Source organism: Abramis brama (assembly GCF_963993115.1).
Source record: "Abramis brama genome assembly, chromosome: 5".
NCBI lineage: Eukaryota > Metazoa > Chordata > Actinopteri > Cypriniformes > Leuciscidae > Abramis > Abramis brama.
This window is the reverse complement of record NC_139967.1, coordinates 39,752,299-39,772,529: the sequence shown is the minus strand read 5'-3', so window position 1 is coordinate 39,772,529 and position 20,231 is coordinate 39,752,299. Positions and strand designations below refer to the sequence as shown.

The 20,231-nt window shown below is 37.7% G+C and overlaps 1 protein-coding gene across 3 annotated transcripts; it reads left to right on the top strand.

Moving 5' to 3' along the window:
• The first annotated feature begins 391 nt into the window (after positions 1-391).
• On the top strand, positions 392-18,013 carry cUnh2orf42 (chromosome Un C2orf42 homolog). 3 transcript variants are annotated; one of them, XM_084114478.1, is made up of 9 exons: positions 392-495; positions 1,417-2,442; positions 7,956-8,063; positions 11,227-11,343; positions 11,564-11,668; positions 12,947-13,054; positions 13,154-13,254; positions 13,366-13,513; positions 15,286-18,013. In XM_084114478.1, the coding sequence occupies exons 2-9, from the start codon at positions 1,431-1,433 to the stop codon at positions 15,486-15,488; spliced, it is 1,902 nt and encodes a 633-aa protein (XP_083970604.1). In that variant the 5' UTR covers positions 392-495; positions 1,417-1,430; the 3' UTR covers positions 15,489-18,013. The 3 variants fall into 3 exon arrangements, with proteins under 3 accessions (XP_083970604.1, XP_083970603.1, XP_083970605.1); XM_084114477.1 differs by having other exon boundaries at positions 13,345-13,513; XM_084114479.1 differs by lacking the exon at positions 11,227-11,343 and having other exon boundaries at positions 13,345-13,513.
• The last annotated feature ends 2,218 nt before the right edge of the window (positions 18,014-20,231 follow it).

Here is a 20,231-nt window from a genome sequence, read left to right as displayed (position 1 = left end):
CAAATGTATTGCTCATTGTTAGTTAATACATGAATTAATGTTAACTAATAAACCTTATTGTGAAGTGTTACCGATTTGTTTAATATGGAATATCTAGGATGAAGGTAAAAGAAAATCTGTTTATAATTGTATCTGAAGTAGCAAAAATAAAGGAATTGTAAAAAGTTTCATTATATTAAAAAAGAAAAAAAAAAAAAGAAAAAAACATTATTATTTTACGTAACTACTTTTTATCTTAAAATGCAGAAAGAAAATGAACGAGTCCGCGAAACTAAGAAATAATTATATTTCCAAAATGTTAATGAGTTTAGAGTTGCTACTGGCTTCAGTTCCCAGTATGCATTTGATTGGTCACCCAATGGCCAATCGGAAAGCTCGTTACAGCCGCAGCAGAGCGTCTGTATGTAAGGAGGAATGGCGACGGTTGCTGAGTCTCTGAAGTGAAATCTTCCGTGGGATCTGACCACTGAGCGTCTGGAAAGCGCCCTTGTAGAGGTTGGCCCGTCTCCCATCATCATTTACTTCATTGCATTCATTCACTGTCACACAGCTAAGGTTAAAGTCGATGTCATTTCAATGCTTTGTCAATCTATACTGTACTACTGTGTAATTGCAGGAACATGTCTGACATTTTCATGCGATTTGTGCAAAGAATTTGTGGAAGAATTTGAAGAAACATCTTAATGAATGTTTTATGTTTTTTTTGTATTTATTATTTAAATTTACTTTATGAAGTGTGTAAATCATTGTTTAACTAAGACCTATGATGAGGGTTATGGTCGATCATTTAATCAGTTTTAATCATTTTAATTAATCCTCATTCATCATACTTAAAGAGTTATTGTCTTAGATTAGCCAAATACAGTACCATGGTAACGTTACCACAGTACCACCGTGGCAATACAGTATGTTTTTTTTTTTTTTTTTTTTAAATGTATGTGCTATGCCAAGATTGCCAACAGGGTTTTTTGAACATGTAGCCTACAATGGTATTCTTTGAAGTAGCAAGCACATTCCATGGCATTTTAATATTAGCCATTCAGTGTCATGGCAACTTGATACTATCATAGTACCAGGAGCATTTTTAGCCTTTCATCAGTACTGTTGCCCACTCCACCCCGCCCCACATATAAAAAAAAATACTGTTATGTAAATTATGTGAATTGTCTTTACTTACAGTATAGAGTCATTCACAAGTTGCATGTGAATGAAGTGCTGCTTCGTTGCTGACAAATTATAGAAGACAAAATTTTGCACATTTTGTTTCCAACAATAGATTGGGGGTAAACATTCACCTTATTCAGCGCTCTTTTTGTTTACTGTCTTTTAAAGTATCCTGTTACTTTTTAGAGGTGAAAAACCACTTAAAACGATCATGAAAAATAAAATTGTTCTCTGTATCACTCTCGGTTTCAGTGTGTGTGATAACAATGGATGGTCCTCTGGTAAATTCTGGAATTCCGCTGGCGACACAAACGGTGGTTTCTCCTGTCACTCAAACCTCCAGTAACTTAAGCGGGAAAGTTCGGGACAAGCGGAAGACTCCTGCGTTCTTGTCCAACTTGGGCAAGGCTACCTTAAGAGGCATCCGCAAGTGCCCTCAGTGTGGTATTTACAACGGCACTCGCGGTCTCAGCTGCAAGAACAAGGCCTGTGGAACAATCTTCAGGGATGGGGAACATGAGACGGGACGTTTGAAGAAAGGGGTGTCTGAAGTGGTTCGAGTTGTGACGGACAGCGAAGGTGGTAGAGCTGGAGGGCCTCAGGTATTCTCTGTGCGTCAGCGGGGACGTGGCTCAGAACAGCGAGGCTTTGTTGAGTTAGTCCTCACGGATACAGCTATTACTACCGCAGATGGAACCTTGCTGACCCGTGTCAACCTCGGTCGCTGTTACATGCCCTCTTGCCAGCAGAACGAAAGCGAGTCAACAGTTGAAGGACCCAATCAGCAAACATCCAAAAGTCCCTGTACCCATGTGAAGCAAGCAATGGAGTGTCAGACCCAAGCAACTCCTCTGCCACTCAAGAGCTCTGTGCTGGAGGCCCTGGTGGCCACTTCCCAGGCCAAGGAAGAGTTGTGGAGGCTGGCTACAGAGACACCGGGACCCTTAGTGCAGAGGGTCTCCAAAGGTACCCTAATAGTGAAGTGCCAGCCAGGTGAAGCCCACCCTCTGGGACTGCTGCATTTGACGGTAGGCTTATCTAGTGTTAAAGAGAAGACTGAGGGTACTGCTCACTTTCGCTGTGCATGCTACGCATCCAATGCCAAGGGGGATTTGGGGGCAAGAAGTGGGGGTCATGCTAATGTCAAAGAACGAGAAAATTCCCATGAGCACAGCTTACCTGAACATTGCCTGCACTTCTATGCCTGCGTTTGTGCCTTCACGAGTGATGAGAAGCTTGCCACTGAGTTTTCAGCTTTCCTCAACTACAACATGAATGGTAAGTCAACCATTTAGCTCAGGGGTCTCCAATCCTGCAAGAGTTTAGCTTCAACCTGCTCCTACACACTTGCCTGAAAATTTCTAGTAATTCTAAGGGTACGTTTACACAACAATGATGTACTAAAAACTGAAGTTTTTCTTTTGCGCTTTTTTTTGTGTACAGGTGACAACGTTGTCAAAACGATCCCTGTTCACACGTATATGCATGCCAGGCCAGTAGTTGGCGAGGTGACTTTGTAAATAAAAACTATATGCCTATAGACTGACGTCACTGTTTTCACAAATTTGCATTTTTGTAGTTAAAGTGCCCCTATTATGCTATTTTAAAGTTTCTTAATGTTGTTTTGGAGTCTCCTACAACAGGTTTACATGCATAAAAGGTAAAAAAAACAGTTTAATTTCCTCATAATATACATTTGCACATCACCACATTTTTCAATGATTCTCAAACGACTCGTCAAATGAATCAATCTCTCTAAATCCCTCCTTTCCGCGAGCTACTCTGCTCTGATTGGCCAGACAGCTCAGTCTGTTGTGATTGCGTGTCCTGAGGCTTCCTACACCTTAAAATAAACACAGTAACGAACAATGACGTTGATTTTACCATATCAATGCGAGCGCGAGTCCGATGATGAAACACTGGAAGAACTAGTTATTCAACCAGAACCTCCATCGCAAGGACGACTCGAGCAGGACTCAGTGTTTCTCAGTGATACACTACTCAGTTTGAGGTACATTATGAGATGTTGCAACTTTAATTCCTCACCATCAGCATTAACAAGTGCATCTCCATCAACAAACCGATTATTTTAATTTATTTACTGAGTATTTTTGTAATATATTGCGGTGAACACATGGAAACTGTATCAATAACAGTGCATGTATGCAATGTATACATTAGCCGAGCTCTAGCGTGAATGACTGATGTAACATAAAAACGTTTGTAAAACAAATCTTGCTCCATGCTTAATCTTTCCTCAAAGTAGTGAGAGTGACAGACAATCTGCATTAATATACACAGTTATAGGTAATAGTGGCCCACAAACTGATTAGCAGAAGTATTTAAGTAAGACCATGATAACGTGAATTAGCCAGTTAGCAGGAGACCTACACAATATAAAACTCAAAACTAAGTGTTTTGAACACCATCTTTTGAGAACAAACGGTTTGCGAATCCTGCATTGAACCTGCAGTCGTCAGTGAAATAAAGGGAACACAGCAAAAGTTTAGGATTATACTGCTGATTATACCACTGATTCTTCACATGCTCGTCCTTGGGCAGTGTAAACAAAACGGCTTTACCTTTACATTATAGAGCACAGCGTCTTCTTGACATGATGCTATCCAGTATCCACAGGAATCAGCTGCCAGTTTGAGGTTCAAGTTTCCCCTGGTGTCTGAGCGCACAATAAGTGGGAGGGCAATATACTAATGTTTCATCTTGACGTCACAACGAAACGGCTTATGACTCGTTTGGAAAACAATTAATTTCATTGACTCAGAGTCGACTCTTACTTTTGAAAGACAATAACTTTATATACGATGCACTTTCAGATTTAAAACTTTGCAGGATGTTTTCATTCACTTAGAATTATGTTACACACTACATGAAAGGTCATTTTCAAAAATCCATAATAGGGGCCCTTTAACACAGAGTTAATAATGGTATCAATTTCAAAAACTTGCACTTTGAAACCCGTTTTCAAAAGTTTACATTTTCTGGCCCACGAAACGCAGTAGTCTTGTAAATGAACGGCCAAAACACATAAAATGTTTTCTGTTTTTAGTTGAAAGCAGGGTCGTGTAAACAGCCCCTAAGACCTTAGGTGCATCTCAGTTTCCTAGTACTCCGGCCACTGATCAGGGAGTCGGCCATTTCAAGAGCTGTTTCAATCGCAATATCCTTATAATGCTCTGGAACTTAAAGGTTGTATCAGCGATTTCAGGCCCAAACATAAATGATCTTATGCTAACGATCCGCTAGCTGCCCGCCCCATAAGCATGCCGTCAAAAAAACGCATCTCTGTAGGCAGCCTAGGCTCTGATATCTGCACACAAAAACAATTGGTTTCACCACCACTCAAAACCCAAATAAATAGTGTTCCAACCAATCACCGACAGGGGTGGGTGTTGTGAGGTTTTGCGCTCGTGCACAGCTGCCTATGACGGCTGCACGCGAAAACCTCACAACACCCACCCCTGTCGGTGACTGAAATAATAACATTAACAACAACAACCAAATAAGAACGCTCGGTTTATGCGTCAATTTGATGTACATGAAAATTGCATTAGTTTCTATAAGCACTTTTTACTTCAGAATCCTCATTGGTCCAATTAATTTGTATTAAATAAAATAAAGTTATGTGTATCATTAAGAACTAACATGATCTAACTCTTGACAAGAACATATTCATAAAACACTAACCATGGTGGACAAATATGTGAGAAGTTATTCATTACTTCATGATACCTGAATTAGAATGTAATGCATGTATATGGTTATACTGTGCAACACCTCTGACCCCCTGAAATTCCCTGATGTCACCTGAAATTGAGCCCAATGTGTATTGAGCCAGGCAATAACCTAATTCGAGTACACAATATACTGATTCACGACCTAGGAAGCTGATTGACACGCACTCCTTGATTCAGGTGTGTTTGAGTAGGATTTGAGCTCAACTCTGCTGGATGGATGGTGGCCCTCCAGGAGCAGGATTGGATACCCCTGATTTAGGTTGTCTGCATCTCCATCCACATAAGCTCTATTCTGAAAAACATAGTGCAGTGGTTCTTAATTCTGGTCCTGGCGACCCACCACTCTGCACAAGACTCTTATCTCTAACACACCCAATCATTAGATCATCAACAGTGATGTGACGTTCAGCTTCAAAGCTTGTATAAAAAAAAAATTAAAAAAAAACTCACAGTGAAGCACTGTACTGGGAACCCCTTGTGCAGGTTTCGAGAGTCATTCACTTTGATAAGAATAAATCATAATACGAATATTTACAAGTGTAGTTTTGTGCACGTCAATTTATATTAATCCCCAGTTCATAAGCACTTTTTTTTTTTTTCAGACTCATTTATTCATACAGTTTCATGACATGTGAAAGACATTTATTTATATAGACTACATACTTTTATTGACTTATTGCCATATACATATGGTTTTTGTAGCACAAACTGATTTTTTTATATGAAACCATAAAAAAATGGCTGGGTCTTCTGGGACGTAAAGGCAGCTTTTCTACCTTTTGACCACAAGATGTCGTTAATGTGCACCGTGTTCCAAAGCTTTGAGTAATGTACCATTTTACGATACATTTGAGAGGTGCTTCACAAAGCTTCATTTTACCATCACTTATCATCAGCTCATTAGGAGAGATCTCCATGATCTGAACTGAGTGTGACAAATAAGACAGAAATACAAACTGTGCAGAGCGGTGGGTCGCCAGGACTGGAATTGAGAACCACTGACCTAGCGAACCTCCTTTCTGTCTAGGGCCTCTGTGCCTTGTGATTGACTTTGCTGCAGAGTTCAGCTCTAACCCTGATAAAACTCACCTGCCTGTAGCTTTCTAGTAATTCTGAAGACCTTGATTAGCTTGTTCAGGTGTGTTTGATTGGGGTTGGAGCTAAACTGTGCAGGAAAGTGGATATCGAGGGCCAGAGTTGCCCAGAGTTAGCCAACACTTCTCCTGGTCTAGCACACCTAAACCAGGATTACTTGAAAAACATTCAAGTGTGTTGTAGCAGGCTTGAAACTGAAGTCTGCAGGAAGGTAGTCTTCCAGGGTTGGCTACCCCTGCTCTAAGGTTGCATCCTATCCCAGGTTCCAAAAGTGACAGATTTGGAAAAGCTCCATATAGGAAGTCAAGTCACCTTTATTTCTATAGTTTGTTTCGGCTGTACTGCAAAAATGTCATAGTTCCTCTTAAGTAAGTTCAGTGATGGAAGCAACTTGTACAGTTCAAAAATAGTGCTCCTTATGTGAAGTGCACAGGAGACTTGACTGAATTGTTTCTGATCATTTTTGATGTTACCATGATGCTCTGCTATCTAATTATGTATAGACCAACGCTACTTTTGCGTCATCGAAGGGTAACGCCCCTTTTTGGGGGAAGACAAACGGATTCCCCTGAGAACAGAACTCGCTCGCTCTAGACCTGCAAAGTTTCTTGATAGCAAAAATGGCACAAACATACACTCTCTTTGCCGGCCGAGGACCGTGAGCGGTATTTAAAGAAGCTACTGGATAGGGAGTTACAGAGGTGTCCCTTTGAAATGGTCGAAAACTGGATTAATGACCCCACGCAGTGGCCAAATATGGACTATTCAGACATCTACCACTATCTCGTGGAATCACCAAGTAAGTAACGTTAGCCTATTTTTTTGTCATTAACACACTCACAGTATGACAAACTAGACGATGAGGCCATGTCAAGAGGAGTCGGTGGTTTACTTGGATCATATTTCACTTGATTTAAGCTATTGACAGTTTTGTTGTCGACTAGCTATACTAGTAAGAAACCCTCAAACACTGTAATCAGAACAATCATGTCAGATGCTAAAAACATAAATAGTCCGTACCTTAAGTGGGGTAGAGACAATGAAAAACATGCCCCATACATAGGTCCCATACATATTTTGCCGTACACTGTAAACCTTTTTACAACTTTCAAAGTCCTAGCACTTTCTAGACACAAGCAGAAACCAGCCAAGTCCACTTTAGTCCTAGCCTGCCACTATTTCAACAGTAAAATCAGTTAACAGCCAAGGTAGCGTGCCTAGTGAGAGCTAACGTTAATCACGTAGCTGCTAGCAGCTTCGTCTTTCTAACTAGTAAGTTATAGCTAGTCGACAACAAAACTATGTCAATAGCTTAAATCAAGTGAAATATGATCCAAGTAAACCAGCGACTCCTCTTGACATGGCCTCATCGTCTAGTTTGTCATACTGGGAGTGTGTTAATGACAAAAAAAATAGGCTACTTACTTGGTGATTCCACGAGATAGTGGTAGATGTCTGAATAGTCCAAAGAGAGTGTATGTTTGTGCGATTTTTGCTATCAAGAAACTTTGCAGGTCTAGAGCGAGCGAGTTCTGTTCTCAGGGGAATCCGTTTGTTTTCCCCCAAAAAGGGGCGTTACCCTTCGATGACGCAAAAGTAGCGTTGGTCTATACACAAATATATAGTAGATGAATAATTGGTCAGACATTTTAAAAGACTGAACTTTTTACTGATACTTCTTGGTACTGAATGAATCATATTAATATATGAAATATTTCCTGAAATATCGCAGTCAATTCTGGAATTGCCTTCTCCATTAAGGATACATGCGATGCTTCTTTACGTGTTGGCAAGAATTAGCTATCTTAAAGGAGAGTTTCTGTTTCTATTCCTGCAAGCATTTGTGTGTAGTTAGGTTTGGTACAGGTCTATATGTGGTACCTGGAGTGTTTTTCTATGCATCAGAGATGACTGTCATCTGTTATTATTGTGTATGTCCAGGACTGCAGGACAGGGCAGATGCCACAGCATTCGGTATATCTCAGCAGCACATTGAGCCCTCCATCTCTCATCGTTCCAAGAGACTCAAATTTATGGAGTCGTCTATGGGTAAGTTTCTCTGACCAGCCGTCCACAGATTGTCTCGGGCCCACTGTTGCCAACTAATTTCAGTGGAATGTAGCTAAAGTCTGCTTGAAATGGCTAAATGTCATTGGATGATTAGACGATGATGCTAATTAGCATGTTAAAGGATTAGTTCACTCCAGAATAAAATTTCTTGATAATTTACTCACCCCCACGTCATCCAAGATATTCATGTCTTTCTTTCTTTAGTCGAAAATAAATTAAGGTTTTTGAGGAAAATTTTGGGATTTTCTCCATATAGTGGACTTCAATGGATATCAATGGGCTGAAGGTCCAAATTGAAGTTTCAATGCAGCTTCAAAGGGCTTTACACGATCCCAGCCGAGGAATAAGGGTCTTAGGCGGAAGTACCGGCCTAGTGTTTACAAAGCGAACGTGCAAAGACTAAATCTAATGCCTTTACAAAATAAATAAATAAAAGGTAAAACAACGATGTCGGACAATTTTGAAGTTTGAGGAGAAAATGAGATGGACTTTTTCGCCCTACATTTTCCACCTACGTCACGCGTTACCTTTCCAACGTGATTGTAGGGGTGTGACGGTTAGTATATAACCGTGAGACCGACGGTTATAGTTGAACACCGTCATTAGAACTCTATAACCGCCAAAACCGTGTTATTAAAGTATTTTTTAAAAACATTTTTTATCATAGAGAATGTTTAAATACTAATTAAAAACAATTGTTAACAGTCTGTGTTATTAATGGTCTATGTCATTTCCAACTGTATTTGATTCTTTGCCAAGTACCCCCTGACCGACCGCCAATCATTTGAGATAGAAATAAAAGCTATGACTATGATATAGTGATGTGCCATCATTATGAGATTTATTAAACAAATTAGTTTTGTAAATCGTCAGACATGATTTTTACCACTTCATTAAGTTTTGCTTTGTAGAAAGACTTTCTTTAAAGCGAGTTTCATTTTGTACAAATTGTATCTTAATTTTAATAAATGTTTCATCAACCAATTGCATGTATTTAATAAATAAAAAGCAAATATAGCAGACAATATAATAACCGTGACATTGAGGCGCCGGCGCGCCGCGTTCACTTGCATTGCATTGTGAACTAGAGCGCATTTCATCGTAAATGAATGAAACTCAGCGTAGGCCTATGCCTCATACATTAAATATCTTTGCTGCATCCTTTCTAGAACAGACAAGGGCTTTCTTGCGGCTCGCATCAGCAGAGCATTGCATCGTCCATAGACTGCAAAACAATCAGCGGATGGCGGGCGGGTGCGGCTTTGAAATTTGGTAAAAAAAACGTTGGTGCGGATGATGAGTTTTGTGATGCGGTTGCGGATTAAATAATAACCTTAATTTAGACGATCAAGTAGCTAATTAGTGTCTGCTCGTTTATTCAAACTAAGTTGTCCTATAACAGACGAACGTCGCAACCCGACGACAACGGTTATGTTACAAACCGTCACATTTGAGTCACGTCATAACCGTCATCACCAATTCTTAAACCGGCACACCCCTACGTGATTGCGTAACGCATGAAGTCGTGGACGTGCAAGATGAGCATTTGTGGTTAAAAAGTGTATATAAATATAAATATAAAAATAAATTTATTTATTTATTTTTTTGTGTGAAAATGATCGTTTCACTAGATAAGACCCTTATTCCTCGGCTGGGATCGTGTAGAGCCCTTTGAAGATGCATTGAAACTGCAATTTGGACCTTCAACCTGTTGGTTCCCGTTGAAGTCCAATATATGGAAAACAATCCTGAAATGTTTTCATCAAAAACCTTACTTTCTTTTCGACTGAAGAAAGAAAGATATGAACATCTTGGATGACATGGGGGTGAGTAAATTATCAAGAAATTTTAATTCATAAGTGAACTACTCCTTTAATGCTGTGATTGCATTGTATTTTTATTCTGCCTAGTGTTTAAGCAACACTAAGGAACGTTTTTTTACCTTAAAATAATGTTTCCAAAATCGTATCAGTGGTTCATCAAGTCGTAACGGTGAAAGGCACTTCTGCATTCGCTTTGCTTCCCTATATCTGCTATAACCACACTTTGCAAGTTTGCCAAACCGGGTTGCGTTTCTGTAGTTCGAATGAGACATAAGAAAACTATAAATTTGACTTGCTTTACGTCAAGTGTTAAGATAGTCATTATTTAGTTTTTCTTCGTTTCTGATGTCGCAATACATCATACTTTCATGAAATCATGCAACATACTCTACCTTTTCTATAGACATCGTTCATTCCAAAGCTGGTGCTAGATAAACAGCGAGCGTGCGTGCAACAGTAGGCTGCGGGCGGCAACATTATTTACGACAGCGGTAATGGACAATTCCGCTTCCAACCTGTAGGGCGACCGAAGAGGAAAAGTTCCTTAGTGTTGCTTTAACCCTTTACATCTATTTACTTCTCTCCTACTCTCTGTTCTCACATACTGTATTTTAATACAGACGAATTACGAATAAAGCTGTTCTCATTTACATATTTTTCTGACAACGAATTGAGTATGAAATTCTAAAATCCTTATTTATTTTGATCTGATAAAATCACCACAGACATAAGTTAAAGACAATGGCTATGCTGTGATTTTGGTTATATTTACGTATAAAATTATCACTCATAGAGAAGGTTAGAAATTACAAAATGTCTTTCTTAATTTTTCTCGCACACCGTGCATAACAACCATCTGAGTAACAAACCACAAGAAGGATATTCTGTTTTCAGTCAGTGATGATTAATCCAAATATTTTCTATGGAAAATAGCTATGGTTTGTCCAAAAAGTCGCTAGTTATGTTGCTAGGTGCTTTTAAAAAAAGGGGTGTTCAACTGGAATGGAAAAATGTGTGACATACTTGCAGCAACTACACACATTTACATAAAATTCACCAGAATGTTTGATAAACAGACACATAAGGAAGCAGGGGATTTTGTGAATGATGGATATTTGAATTTTGAGCTTTCTGTTAATGCAAATTCTGTGTGGGGCTCATAATGAATCCTTCCTAGAGCCTCTTCTTTTCCACCCACTGAAATCTGTTGTTGATGTCTAAATGCTGCTGTTATGTTCTGTGGTTACTGACCACCTCCTCTGTAATCTGTATTCCTATTTTATTCTTTGGCTTTCTGGACCTGTCACTGTTTCACACAGCTTCCTCTGTGTCCTCTGCTTCTCCTCTGGCTGTCAAAGACACTTCTGCTCCCCCCCTAAACCAGCGCAAGCCCACTCACAGAAAACACTCCAGTTCTACTGGAATTAAGAACCCAGGTGCTCCAAATATTTCCTCTTACATGATTTTGCTTTTCTTTATTTCTGTTTCTTTTCTAGCACTCTGGCTGTCATTGTTCTTTAGCACTGTTACAGATGTTGAGAGATTTATAATTACATTACCCCTTTAAGTTTGAAAATATAAATGACGTACACATGGCTTTCATTATCATAATTTGTAGTTTTTGATGTGTGTAATGTCGTCGGGTGAATTAAACAGGAAGCAGCCAGCCGGTGGATGAGACGCATGTGTCATTGGGTTTCCAGCAGTGGTTAGCCAGTGTTACAGAGAGGATCCATCAGACGATGCACTTCCAGTTTGATGGTAAGAAAACATTAGGGCGACTTTCACAAAGCCTGTTAAACAAGTTCACTTCAAGATAAAAAAAAAAGAAGATAATTTGCTTTTCCTCACATTTTAATTAAACATTTTGTAGAGTAGGGTAAAAAGGTGCTTTTCGTCAAAAAGGTGCATTTCCATCTTGCTCCAACCAAAGTGATTTGAACACCCGTGAGTTGTAATTACAGACATTCCAAGAGAACTTGAATGCAGCATATATTAGGACAATTAAGATTTATCCTATATTTGCAGTTTTTCAATATTTGACAATATTTTTATTACAATTAAGCACAATAATGAGAATCATCCTACAGTGATTTTGTTTTGTTTTTAAATGAAAAGGGCAGAACAACAAATACTACTATGATTTATATTAGTGCTGGGAAAAAATTAATTGCGATTAATCGCATCCAAAATAAAAGTTTGTGTTTGCATAATATATGTGTGTGTACTGTGTATAATTATTTTGTATATATAAATACACACACATGCATGTATTTATTTAAGAAATATTTGCATGTATATACTGTATATACATTTATACATAATTTATATTATATATAAATATAAATAATTTATATATAAATAAATAAAAATCTTAAATATATACATGCATATGTGTGTATTTATATATACAAAATAATTATACACAGTACACACATATATATTATGCAAACACAAACTTTTATTTTGGATGCGATTAATCGCGATTAATTTTTTCGCAGCACTAATTTATATATATATATTTTTTAAAATAAGTCATACAAGAATATACTTTTTTAAAACTGAAATTAGTGTAAAAATAGAATAATTAAAACTAAAAAAGTACAATAAATCTAAATGGTCATAAAATATTCAAAATATATAAATATAAATGTTTTTCTTATGTCAATATATTGTATACTTTCTCATATATATATATATATATATATATATATATATATATATATATATATATATATATATATAAAATATAAAATAATATGTATGTTCAATTGCTCGTTTTCACAAATATCTAATCATCCAATCATATGGCAGCAAATCAATGTATTTAGGCATGTAGACATGGTCAAGACGATCTGCTGAAGTTCAAACTGAGCATCAGAATGGGGAAGAAAGGTGATTTAAGTGACTTAAGAGACGGGCTGGTCTATTTCAGAAACTGCTGATCTACTGGGATTTTCACATACAACAACCTTTTTGTATCAGATTTTCAGATTAGAATGTTGAGTTAACACTGAAGTTGAAGTTTGATGTGAACAGGCAAGCCAGAGCCGTTGGTGTTCCACATCCCTCAGTCTTTCTTCAATGCCCTACAGCAGCGTTTATCATTGGGCTCAAAAAAAAGAAGACTCCCCAACTACACCACCAGTAAGTATATGTGTAGCCATTGATCATGTGCTATCAATCTAATTCTGATTATAAATCTTGTTATACCTTGTTTTAATATTCTGTCATTTGTGTTTTTAGCATTTGTGCGTGATGACGCTTTACCTCTGGGCTCTTTCTCTAAATACACCTGGCACATTACCAACCTGATGCACGTGAAACGAATCTTTGATACACCAGAGGTGTGTACCCGTTTTCTGCGTTTTCAGATCCTCACTAATGGCCATAGCATCTGTGGGCAGTCTCTAAATGAGGGCACTCTGTTTGAACAGTTACCTTTGGAACTCACTCAGAGTTTTGTGAAGAACAGTGATGGCTCCTATTCACTGTACCGCTGTCGGGAGACCCCACCTGATGCTGGATCAGACACCAGCCACCATTCACGCACCAATAAGCCTCTGGCCATCAGACCACTGGAGCTACGCACCTTCCTCAGAGTGGGTAAGTGGATGTGTTCAATTAGGGGCTGTTTACATGACACAGTTTTCAACTAAAAAAAACTTTTTATGCATTTTGGCCGTTCATTTACACAACAGTGCCGTTTTGGGGCCCTGAAAACTAAGTTTTAAAAATGGGTTTCAAAGTGCATGTTTTGAAAACTGTACCATTGTCGTCTCCGTGTAAACTACAAAAATGCAAATTTGTGAAAACACTGACGTCATGCGCATGCGTATTATGTGTTCAGTCTATAGGCATGTATTGTTTCTTTACAAATTGACATTGCCAACTACTGGCCTGGCAGCATAATACAGCTTTTTTAGTCGTTTTCATAGATTCATGTGAACGGGAAACGTTTTGACAATGTTGTCGTCTGTAAGTGAAAAAACGCAAAGGAAAAACTTTTCCGTTTTTGTACATTGTTGTCATGTAAAAATACCCTTTGTATAGAATTGGATTTATGGGTTCTTGGATTGTGCCAAATCACATTCCCCTTTCAATTCATATCCCCAATGGACCCCAAAGTGATTCCATTGGCTAAAAGAACTTTCCATTTGATTCCTGTTCAAACATTCTACAATATTGCTTGTTGTTGGCATAAAAATGCATCATATGCCTTATTAATTATATATCACATGACATGACCAAAGCAACAAATGGTCAAACCATGGTAATTTTACATTTTCAAACATTTCTTCATAATTCATAGGTTAGCAAGATTTTTTGCTCTGCGTGTTAGATATCATAGTAATTCTCTTAAAATATGAGATTGATTTTCAGTTTTCAAAGCGGAAATGTTTTAGGTGCCACAACAGAAAGATTGTACATTATATTCAATACAGTATCCAGATATATTATTACACCACTTTCTGGAATACTTGATTCTGTGGAAGCCCATTTCAGCCACATAAGAAAAAAATCATGCTTTGGTGAATCATAATTATGACATAAGTTGAAACTATGACAAGTCCAAATTATAACATAATATATTTATAATCAATAATAACTATGATGTCAGATTCATAATTAATTAATTAATCTCATAATTTAATCTTTCTGTCATAATTGTTTTGTCTGTTTTCACTTTTACTGTCTCAATTTTGACAATTTTGACTATGACTTAGTATTTCATAATTTTGACTTTATCTCATAATTATTTCTTAATTTCTAAGAGTACATTTCTAATCATAAATAAGACTTATGATTTTGACTTTTGATTATGTCATGATGACTTCTTTTTTTCATTTTTATGATGGGTTAGCATAACACTGGCATGAAATAAGACATGAACTATCACCATTTAGTATCTGAGTAACTAAGGCACTTGGAGGTGTTTCTACCAGGGGATAATTCGGCCTGACTCCAGCTTTGAGATATAAGGTGGGCCTAGTGAAATTCCTGGTGGGCCCGAAGTTTTAACATTATTTAATCTTTTTCCCCCGTAACAGATTTAGTAACTTTATTAATTTTATAACAAAAGACAAAGAGGCAGGTCTTCAATGGGGCTCTATGTAAACAGGGCTCAACGCTAAGGACTTGTCTACTGTTGTTGTATTGCTGTGTTGTTGTTTTTTTATGACTTTTTTATCACTCAACTGTATGGTATCCGAAAGTAGGATAGGACTCTGAACATCACACCAATTGTGAAATTGGTTGTTATTTGGTGAGGGGCCAGGGTGGGCCAAGCTCCTGACAGGAGCCAGGCCTGGGGATAGTTATCACTCCAAGTATTATGCTTTACTGCATAACTAAAACGCTGTGGTATCGTCCCTCAGGGACCTGTGCTGCTGAGCAGACGGAGCCAGTGCCCTTTGTGATCGAATGGATTCCAGACATCCTTCCGCACTCACAGGTGGGAGAACTGAGGATTAAGTTTGAGTATGGCCATCAGCTGGGAAGTAAACCGGAGAACTGCAAGAGCTCTGCTGGGACAGAGAGGACTGAACAAACAGTAGCAGATGCCATCCCACAACAGTGAAGAACCACTATAGAAGACTCAAGACCCTCGGTCATGAAATTCTCAACTTATAAGGTGCTTCTCAGAAAAACGTTCATTGTCAGAAAACTGTTTCACGAGTTCACACTTGCATACAATTAGAGGGGGTAAAGTTTAATGCGTATTTGGCGTGCTGTCCGGGGGGAGGGCTCCGAGCTCGGAGTTCGGCCCTAACCCAGAGTACTCCCCATATGTATGTAAGTGGTTAGGACTAGAAGTGTGGTGGAGGGATGCTGCTAAACTGTCAATGGATTGAGGTGAGACTGCTGAATGTATATATACCTCTTACCATTGATTGCTGAGTGCTCTCCACTTGTGTTAATTATCTGAACGTGCTCCTCCCGAACTTTGTTAATAAAACATAATTTAAAGGTTGCATTACAGTACCGGGCATACAAATAGAAATTATTTATATAAGTGTACAACTAAAATAATCTTTTCAACATATGTTTTGTGCCGTACAATATTAACTCATGTTCAAGGTTTCCACATTCCTTAATAGAATTTTAGCACAACCTTTTTACAATCACACTCTTCGTACTGTAGAAATCATGTGGTTTAGATGTCCTGTACTAATGACAATTGAAAAGTTCCTGTTTTCAGAAATCATGTAGATTTGATACCTTTTAGTATTTATATGAAAATAATAGAGAAACAGAATTATTGACACAATGCTGTATCCATGATGAACTAAATCAATGTAAATATATTAAAAGCCTTATACTGTTAAATGTTTTTTTCTGGTAATACATTATAATGCATTAACAAACATTTTTAGACACTTTATAATGTTCATGCATTAAGTTTTGTCTTAATTGTCCAGATACTTAATATAGATACACCTCACAAAAGACTTATATCAGATAGCTCAGAATGACCATTATACCCATTTGCCAAAGATGGAAAAATAAAATATTTTAGTATTACAGTACTGGTACAGTCACAGTGAATTCCAACATCTGACCTATCTTAATATTAATGCCTGGGAATCTGTTTACTCCCTAAATTAATTAGTTTGATTTATTTACAGTTGTAATCAAAATTATTCAACCCCCATTGCAAATCAAACAAAAGTCATTAAAATAGCTCAACAAAACGCATGTTTCAAGTGGTTTCCCCAACTTTTAATGACTTCTGCAGTCTCAAAATTATTCAACCCCTTCATGGCAAGCATCTTTAGTACTTAATAGAACATCCTTTTGCTGTTATGACCTGCTGCAAACAAGATATATAACCAGATACCAGCTTCTGGCAGCGTTTCTGAGGAATCTTTAGCCTATTCCTCATGAGCAATGGCCTCCAGTTCAGTAATATTCTTGTGTTTGTGGGCTGCAACCGCCGCCTTTAAATCCCACCAGAGATTTTCTATGGGGTTCAAGTCAGGTGACAGTGATGGCCACTGTAGGATCTTCCAGGACTTCTTCTGCAACCAAGCCTTGGTGGAATTTTGAGGTATGCTTGGGATCATTGTCCTGTTGGAAGGTCCAAGCCAAGCTTCAGCTTCCTCACTGACGGCATGACGTTTTCTAGGATTTCCTGTTACTTCAATGAATCCATATTGCCTTTCACACGCTGCAGATTTCCATTGCCAGAGGATGCAAAGCAGCCTCCGAGCATCACCGAACACCACCATGCTGAACTGTAGACAGAGTGTTCAGCGTAAGCTTCATTCTTCTTCCTCCGGACATACCGCTGATCCATAGGGCCGACAAGTTCCAGTTTTGTTTCATTGCTCCACAAAAAAGAATCCCAGGACATCTGTGGCTTATTTATATGATTTTGAGCACTTTTCTTGTGCTTTTGGGTCAGTAGTGGTGTACGTCTTGGAGTTCTGGCATGGAAACCGCATGCGTTTAGTACATGCCTTACTGCGAAAGCTGAAACCTCAGTGCCTGTTGCCACCACGTTTTGCTGCAGGTCTTTTGCAGTCACTCGAGGATTTTTCTGAACCTGCCTTCTCAGAAATCTGGTTGCAGCAGTTGATGGCTTCCTTTTTATTCCCCGTCCTGGTAGTGTAACTACTGTTCCTTTAACTTTGAACTTGCAAACTATGCTTCCAACGGTGTCTCTAGGAACATTTAGTGTCTTCGCTATCTTTTTGTATCCTGTTCATTGTTTGTGAAGGGTGATGATATCTTTTCTCAACTTTTTGGACCATTCTTTTGACTTAGCCTTATTTTTAACATGCAGTCAAACGTGACACTCAACAGGCTTAGCCAGTTCAGATAGTTAATGTGTTCTAGCTCAAGCACACCTGGTGATGTCCTTGATAAGTTGCATCAGGTGTGCTTGAGACAACATCTGTTTTGCAGATTTGTGCTGTTGTGAGGGATTCTATTCAGGGGGTTGAGTAATTTTGAGACTGCAGAAGTCATTAAAAGTTGAATTTGTGGAAACCACTTGAAACATTTGTGTTGAGCTATTTCAATTACTTCTATTTGATTTGTTCATTGCAAACCGCTAAACGTTTGTAAATTTTTGCCAATAAACCTGATTTGCAAACTGTACATTTTGCAGATGTTTTTGTCTTTACTCAAACAACTGACGTAACCTGATTGTAATCCAGGCTGGTTTGGCATAGTGGCTGAAACTCAGAGCTGGTAACAAAGCTTTCTGGCTGCATGCATTGCAAAAATGTGCAGTATACAACAGAGAATACTGAACCTATTATGCAATGGTACTGAATCTTTCAATGCAATTCACAACTGACTATACCTTTTATTTTCAGTATGATAAATAAATTAAAGGTAATATTAGCTACATTTCTTTTTTGAATGATTCTTTGATCGGACAGCCAAAAGGCTAGAAATTCTACACAAACCTGTTTAAAAAAAAAAGCTAAATAACCATATTTATTTCTGATAACTGGACAATAACTGGAGTCCTCTAACATTGCATGTTTAATTCAGTGAGTGGTGTCTAGTTATCATCTTGGAAATGAAAATGTTCATTGGCATTTTCAATTCAATGTATCTAAATTATGCAGCATTAGTAAAATAAGAAGTATACTTTTCTGAATATTGTTACCATCATAATAAGATGTAAAGTCTAATTATTCATCTCAAATCAGTTCAATGTTAATTCATTTTAGGTCAATTTTTAAACAAGCTTAATCAAAGACTTGAGATAGAAAGGGACTTTGGCTAAATTCAGCAATACATCGTCTACTAAACAATATGCAGTAAAGCTAGTATTCCATTTTGAGAACAGACAATTTCCTCCTATGGCAAGCCGTTTGACATTTAATCCTTAAAACTATCTACTTTCATGTTTATATTGCTTGTTTTTAGCAACTATCTATTGCATTAGTTACTAGTACTTGTATCTTTAAAAAGGTCCTAGTACCTAAAGAATAAGTATATATTCATTAGATACTAGTTACCTATTAAATGGATACTAGTACATGTTCATTAGATACTAGTACTTGTTCATTAAAAACTAGCACGTATGCATTAGATACTAGTACTTATTTTAACAGTGACTAACAATTATTGTATTGTTACTAGTAACACACATACATTTTTTCCCATTGACTTCTATGGGGATCTGTCATTCAGATATCAACCATTCAGTTCTGACTAGTTTGTGACTATGTATTTATTATATATTATTAGTTATTTCATTAGGTACTTGTACAAGCGTAAGGGACGCTCAGAGGGTTTGGTTAAGCACTAGTAGAAATGGTGGTCGGAGTTTCAGGTTAGAGAAACTGGAGCGAGAGAGAGAGTGTCCCAGCTGAAGGGTTTATTTTGGATTATTTCTGCATGTTTGAGGTATTAAACACATTTGCCCTTATGGTTGTGTTCTACAATGAACAGAGAAAACAAAATGCAATATAAAATTTACAATAAAAAAAAAACATAGCTTCACATTACTTTGATAAATAGGTGTGCAAATTCAGCTTACATTTCTAAATTATACTGCAGAACATACACAACTAAACAGTATCAAACAAGCATTTGACGGAGTTGGTTAGCTTGCAGTTTTACTTTGCGGCCTCACATACCCCAGAATTCATTGCGTGCCGGTGACGACAGGATTTTTTTTTAGATAAATTGCAGGATTACACTCTTAAATGTGGTTCTACCTACTCGAATAATCTAATGAATCTAATGATACAAATGTAAAAAAAAAAAATATATATATATATATAAAATATATCTTACCAAGATGCAATTTTATATAGTTTATACTCTTTATATAAATGGACCAAGGTGAACATATTTAAACAGCTTGTGAACCCAGTTTTTTTTTTAGGCAGTTGAATATAACCTGCTGGTCAACTATGGAAGCTGTCACAGTTGCTAGGCGACAAGAACAGTAGGCTAGACATCCCACTTAACAATGCTCAGTTCAACCTTCGCTTTTGAAGTCGTGGCCTTGGAAGAATGCAGCCTTTGAATTGGGACACAGGCATTGACTGCGCCCTTATACTTGTTCAGACATGTCTTGACTTGTCTAAGCGTTAATGAAGTTATATACATAAAGATACCTCCAGGCGGCGTTGTTGGGATTCTGTATTCCGTATAGTATTAGTTCTTATTTTATAGATACTCATCATGCCTATTAAATAGATGCTAGTATTTATTCATTAGATACTAGTTCTTATTTGTTAGATACTAGTGCTTATTCATTTGATACACGTACCTATTAAATGCATGCTAGTACTTATTAGATACTAGTAGGCCAAGCTAAAAAAAGGATTAGTAACATGAAAATAGATGC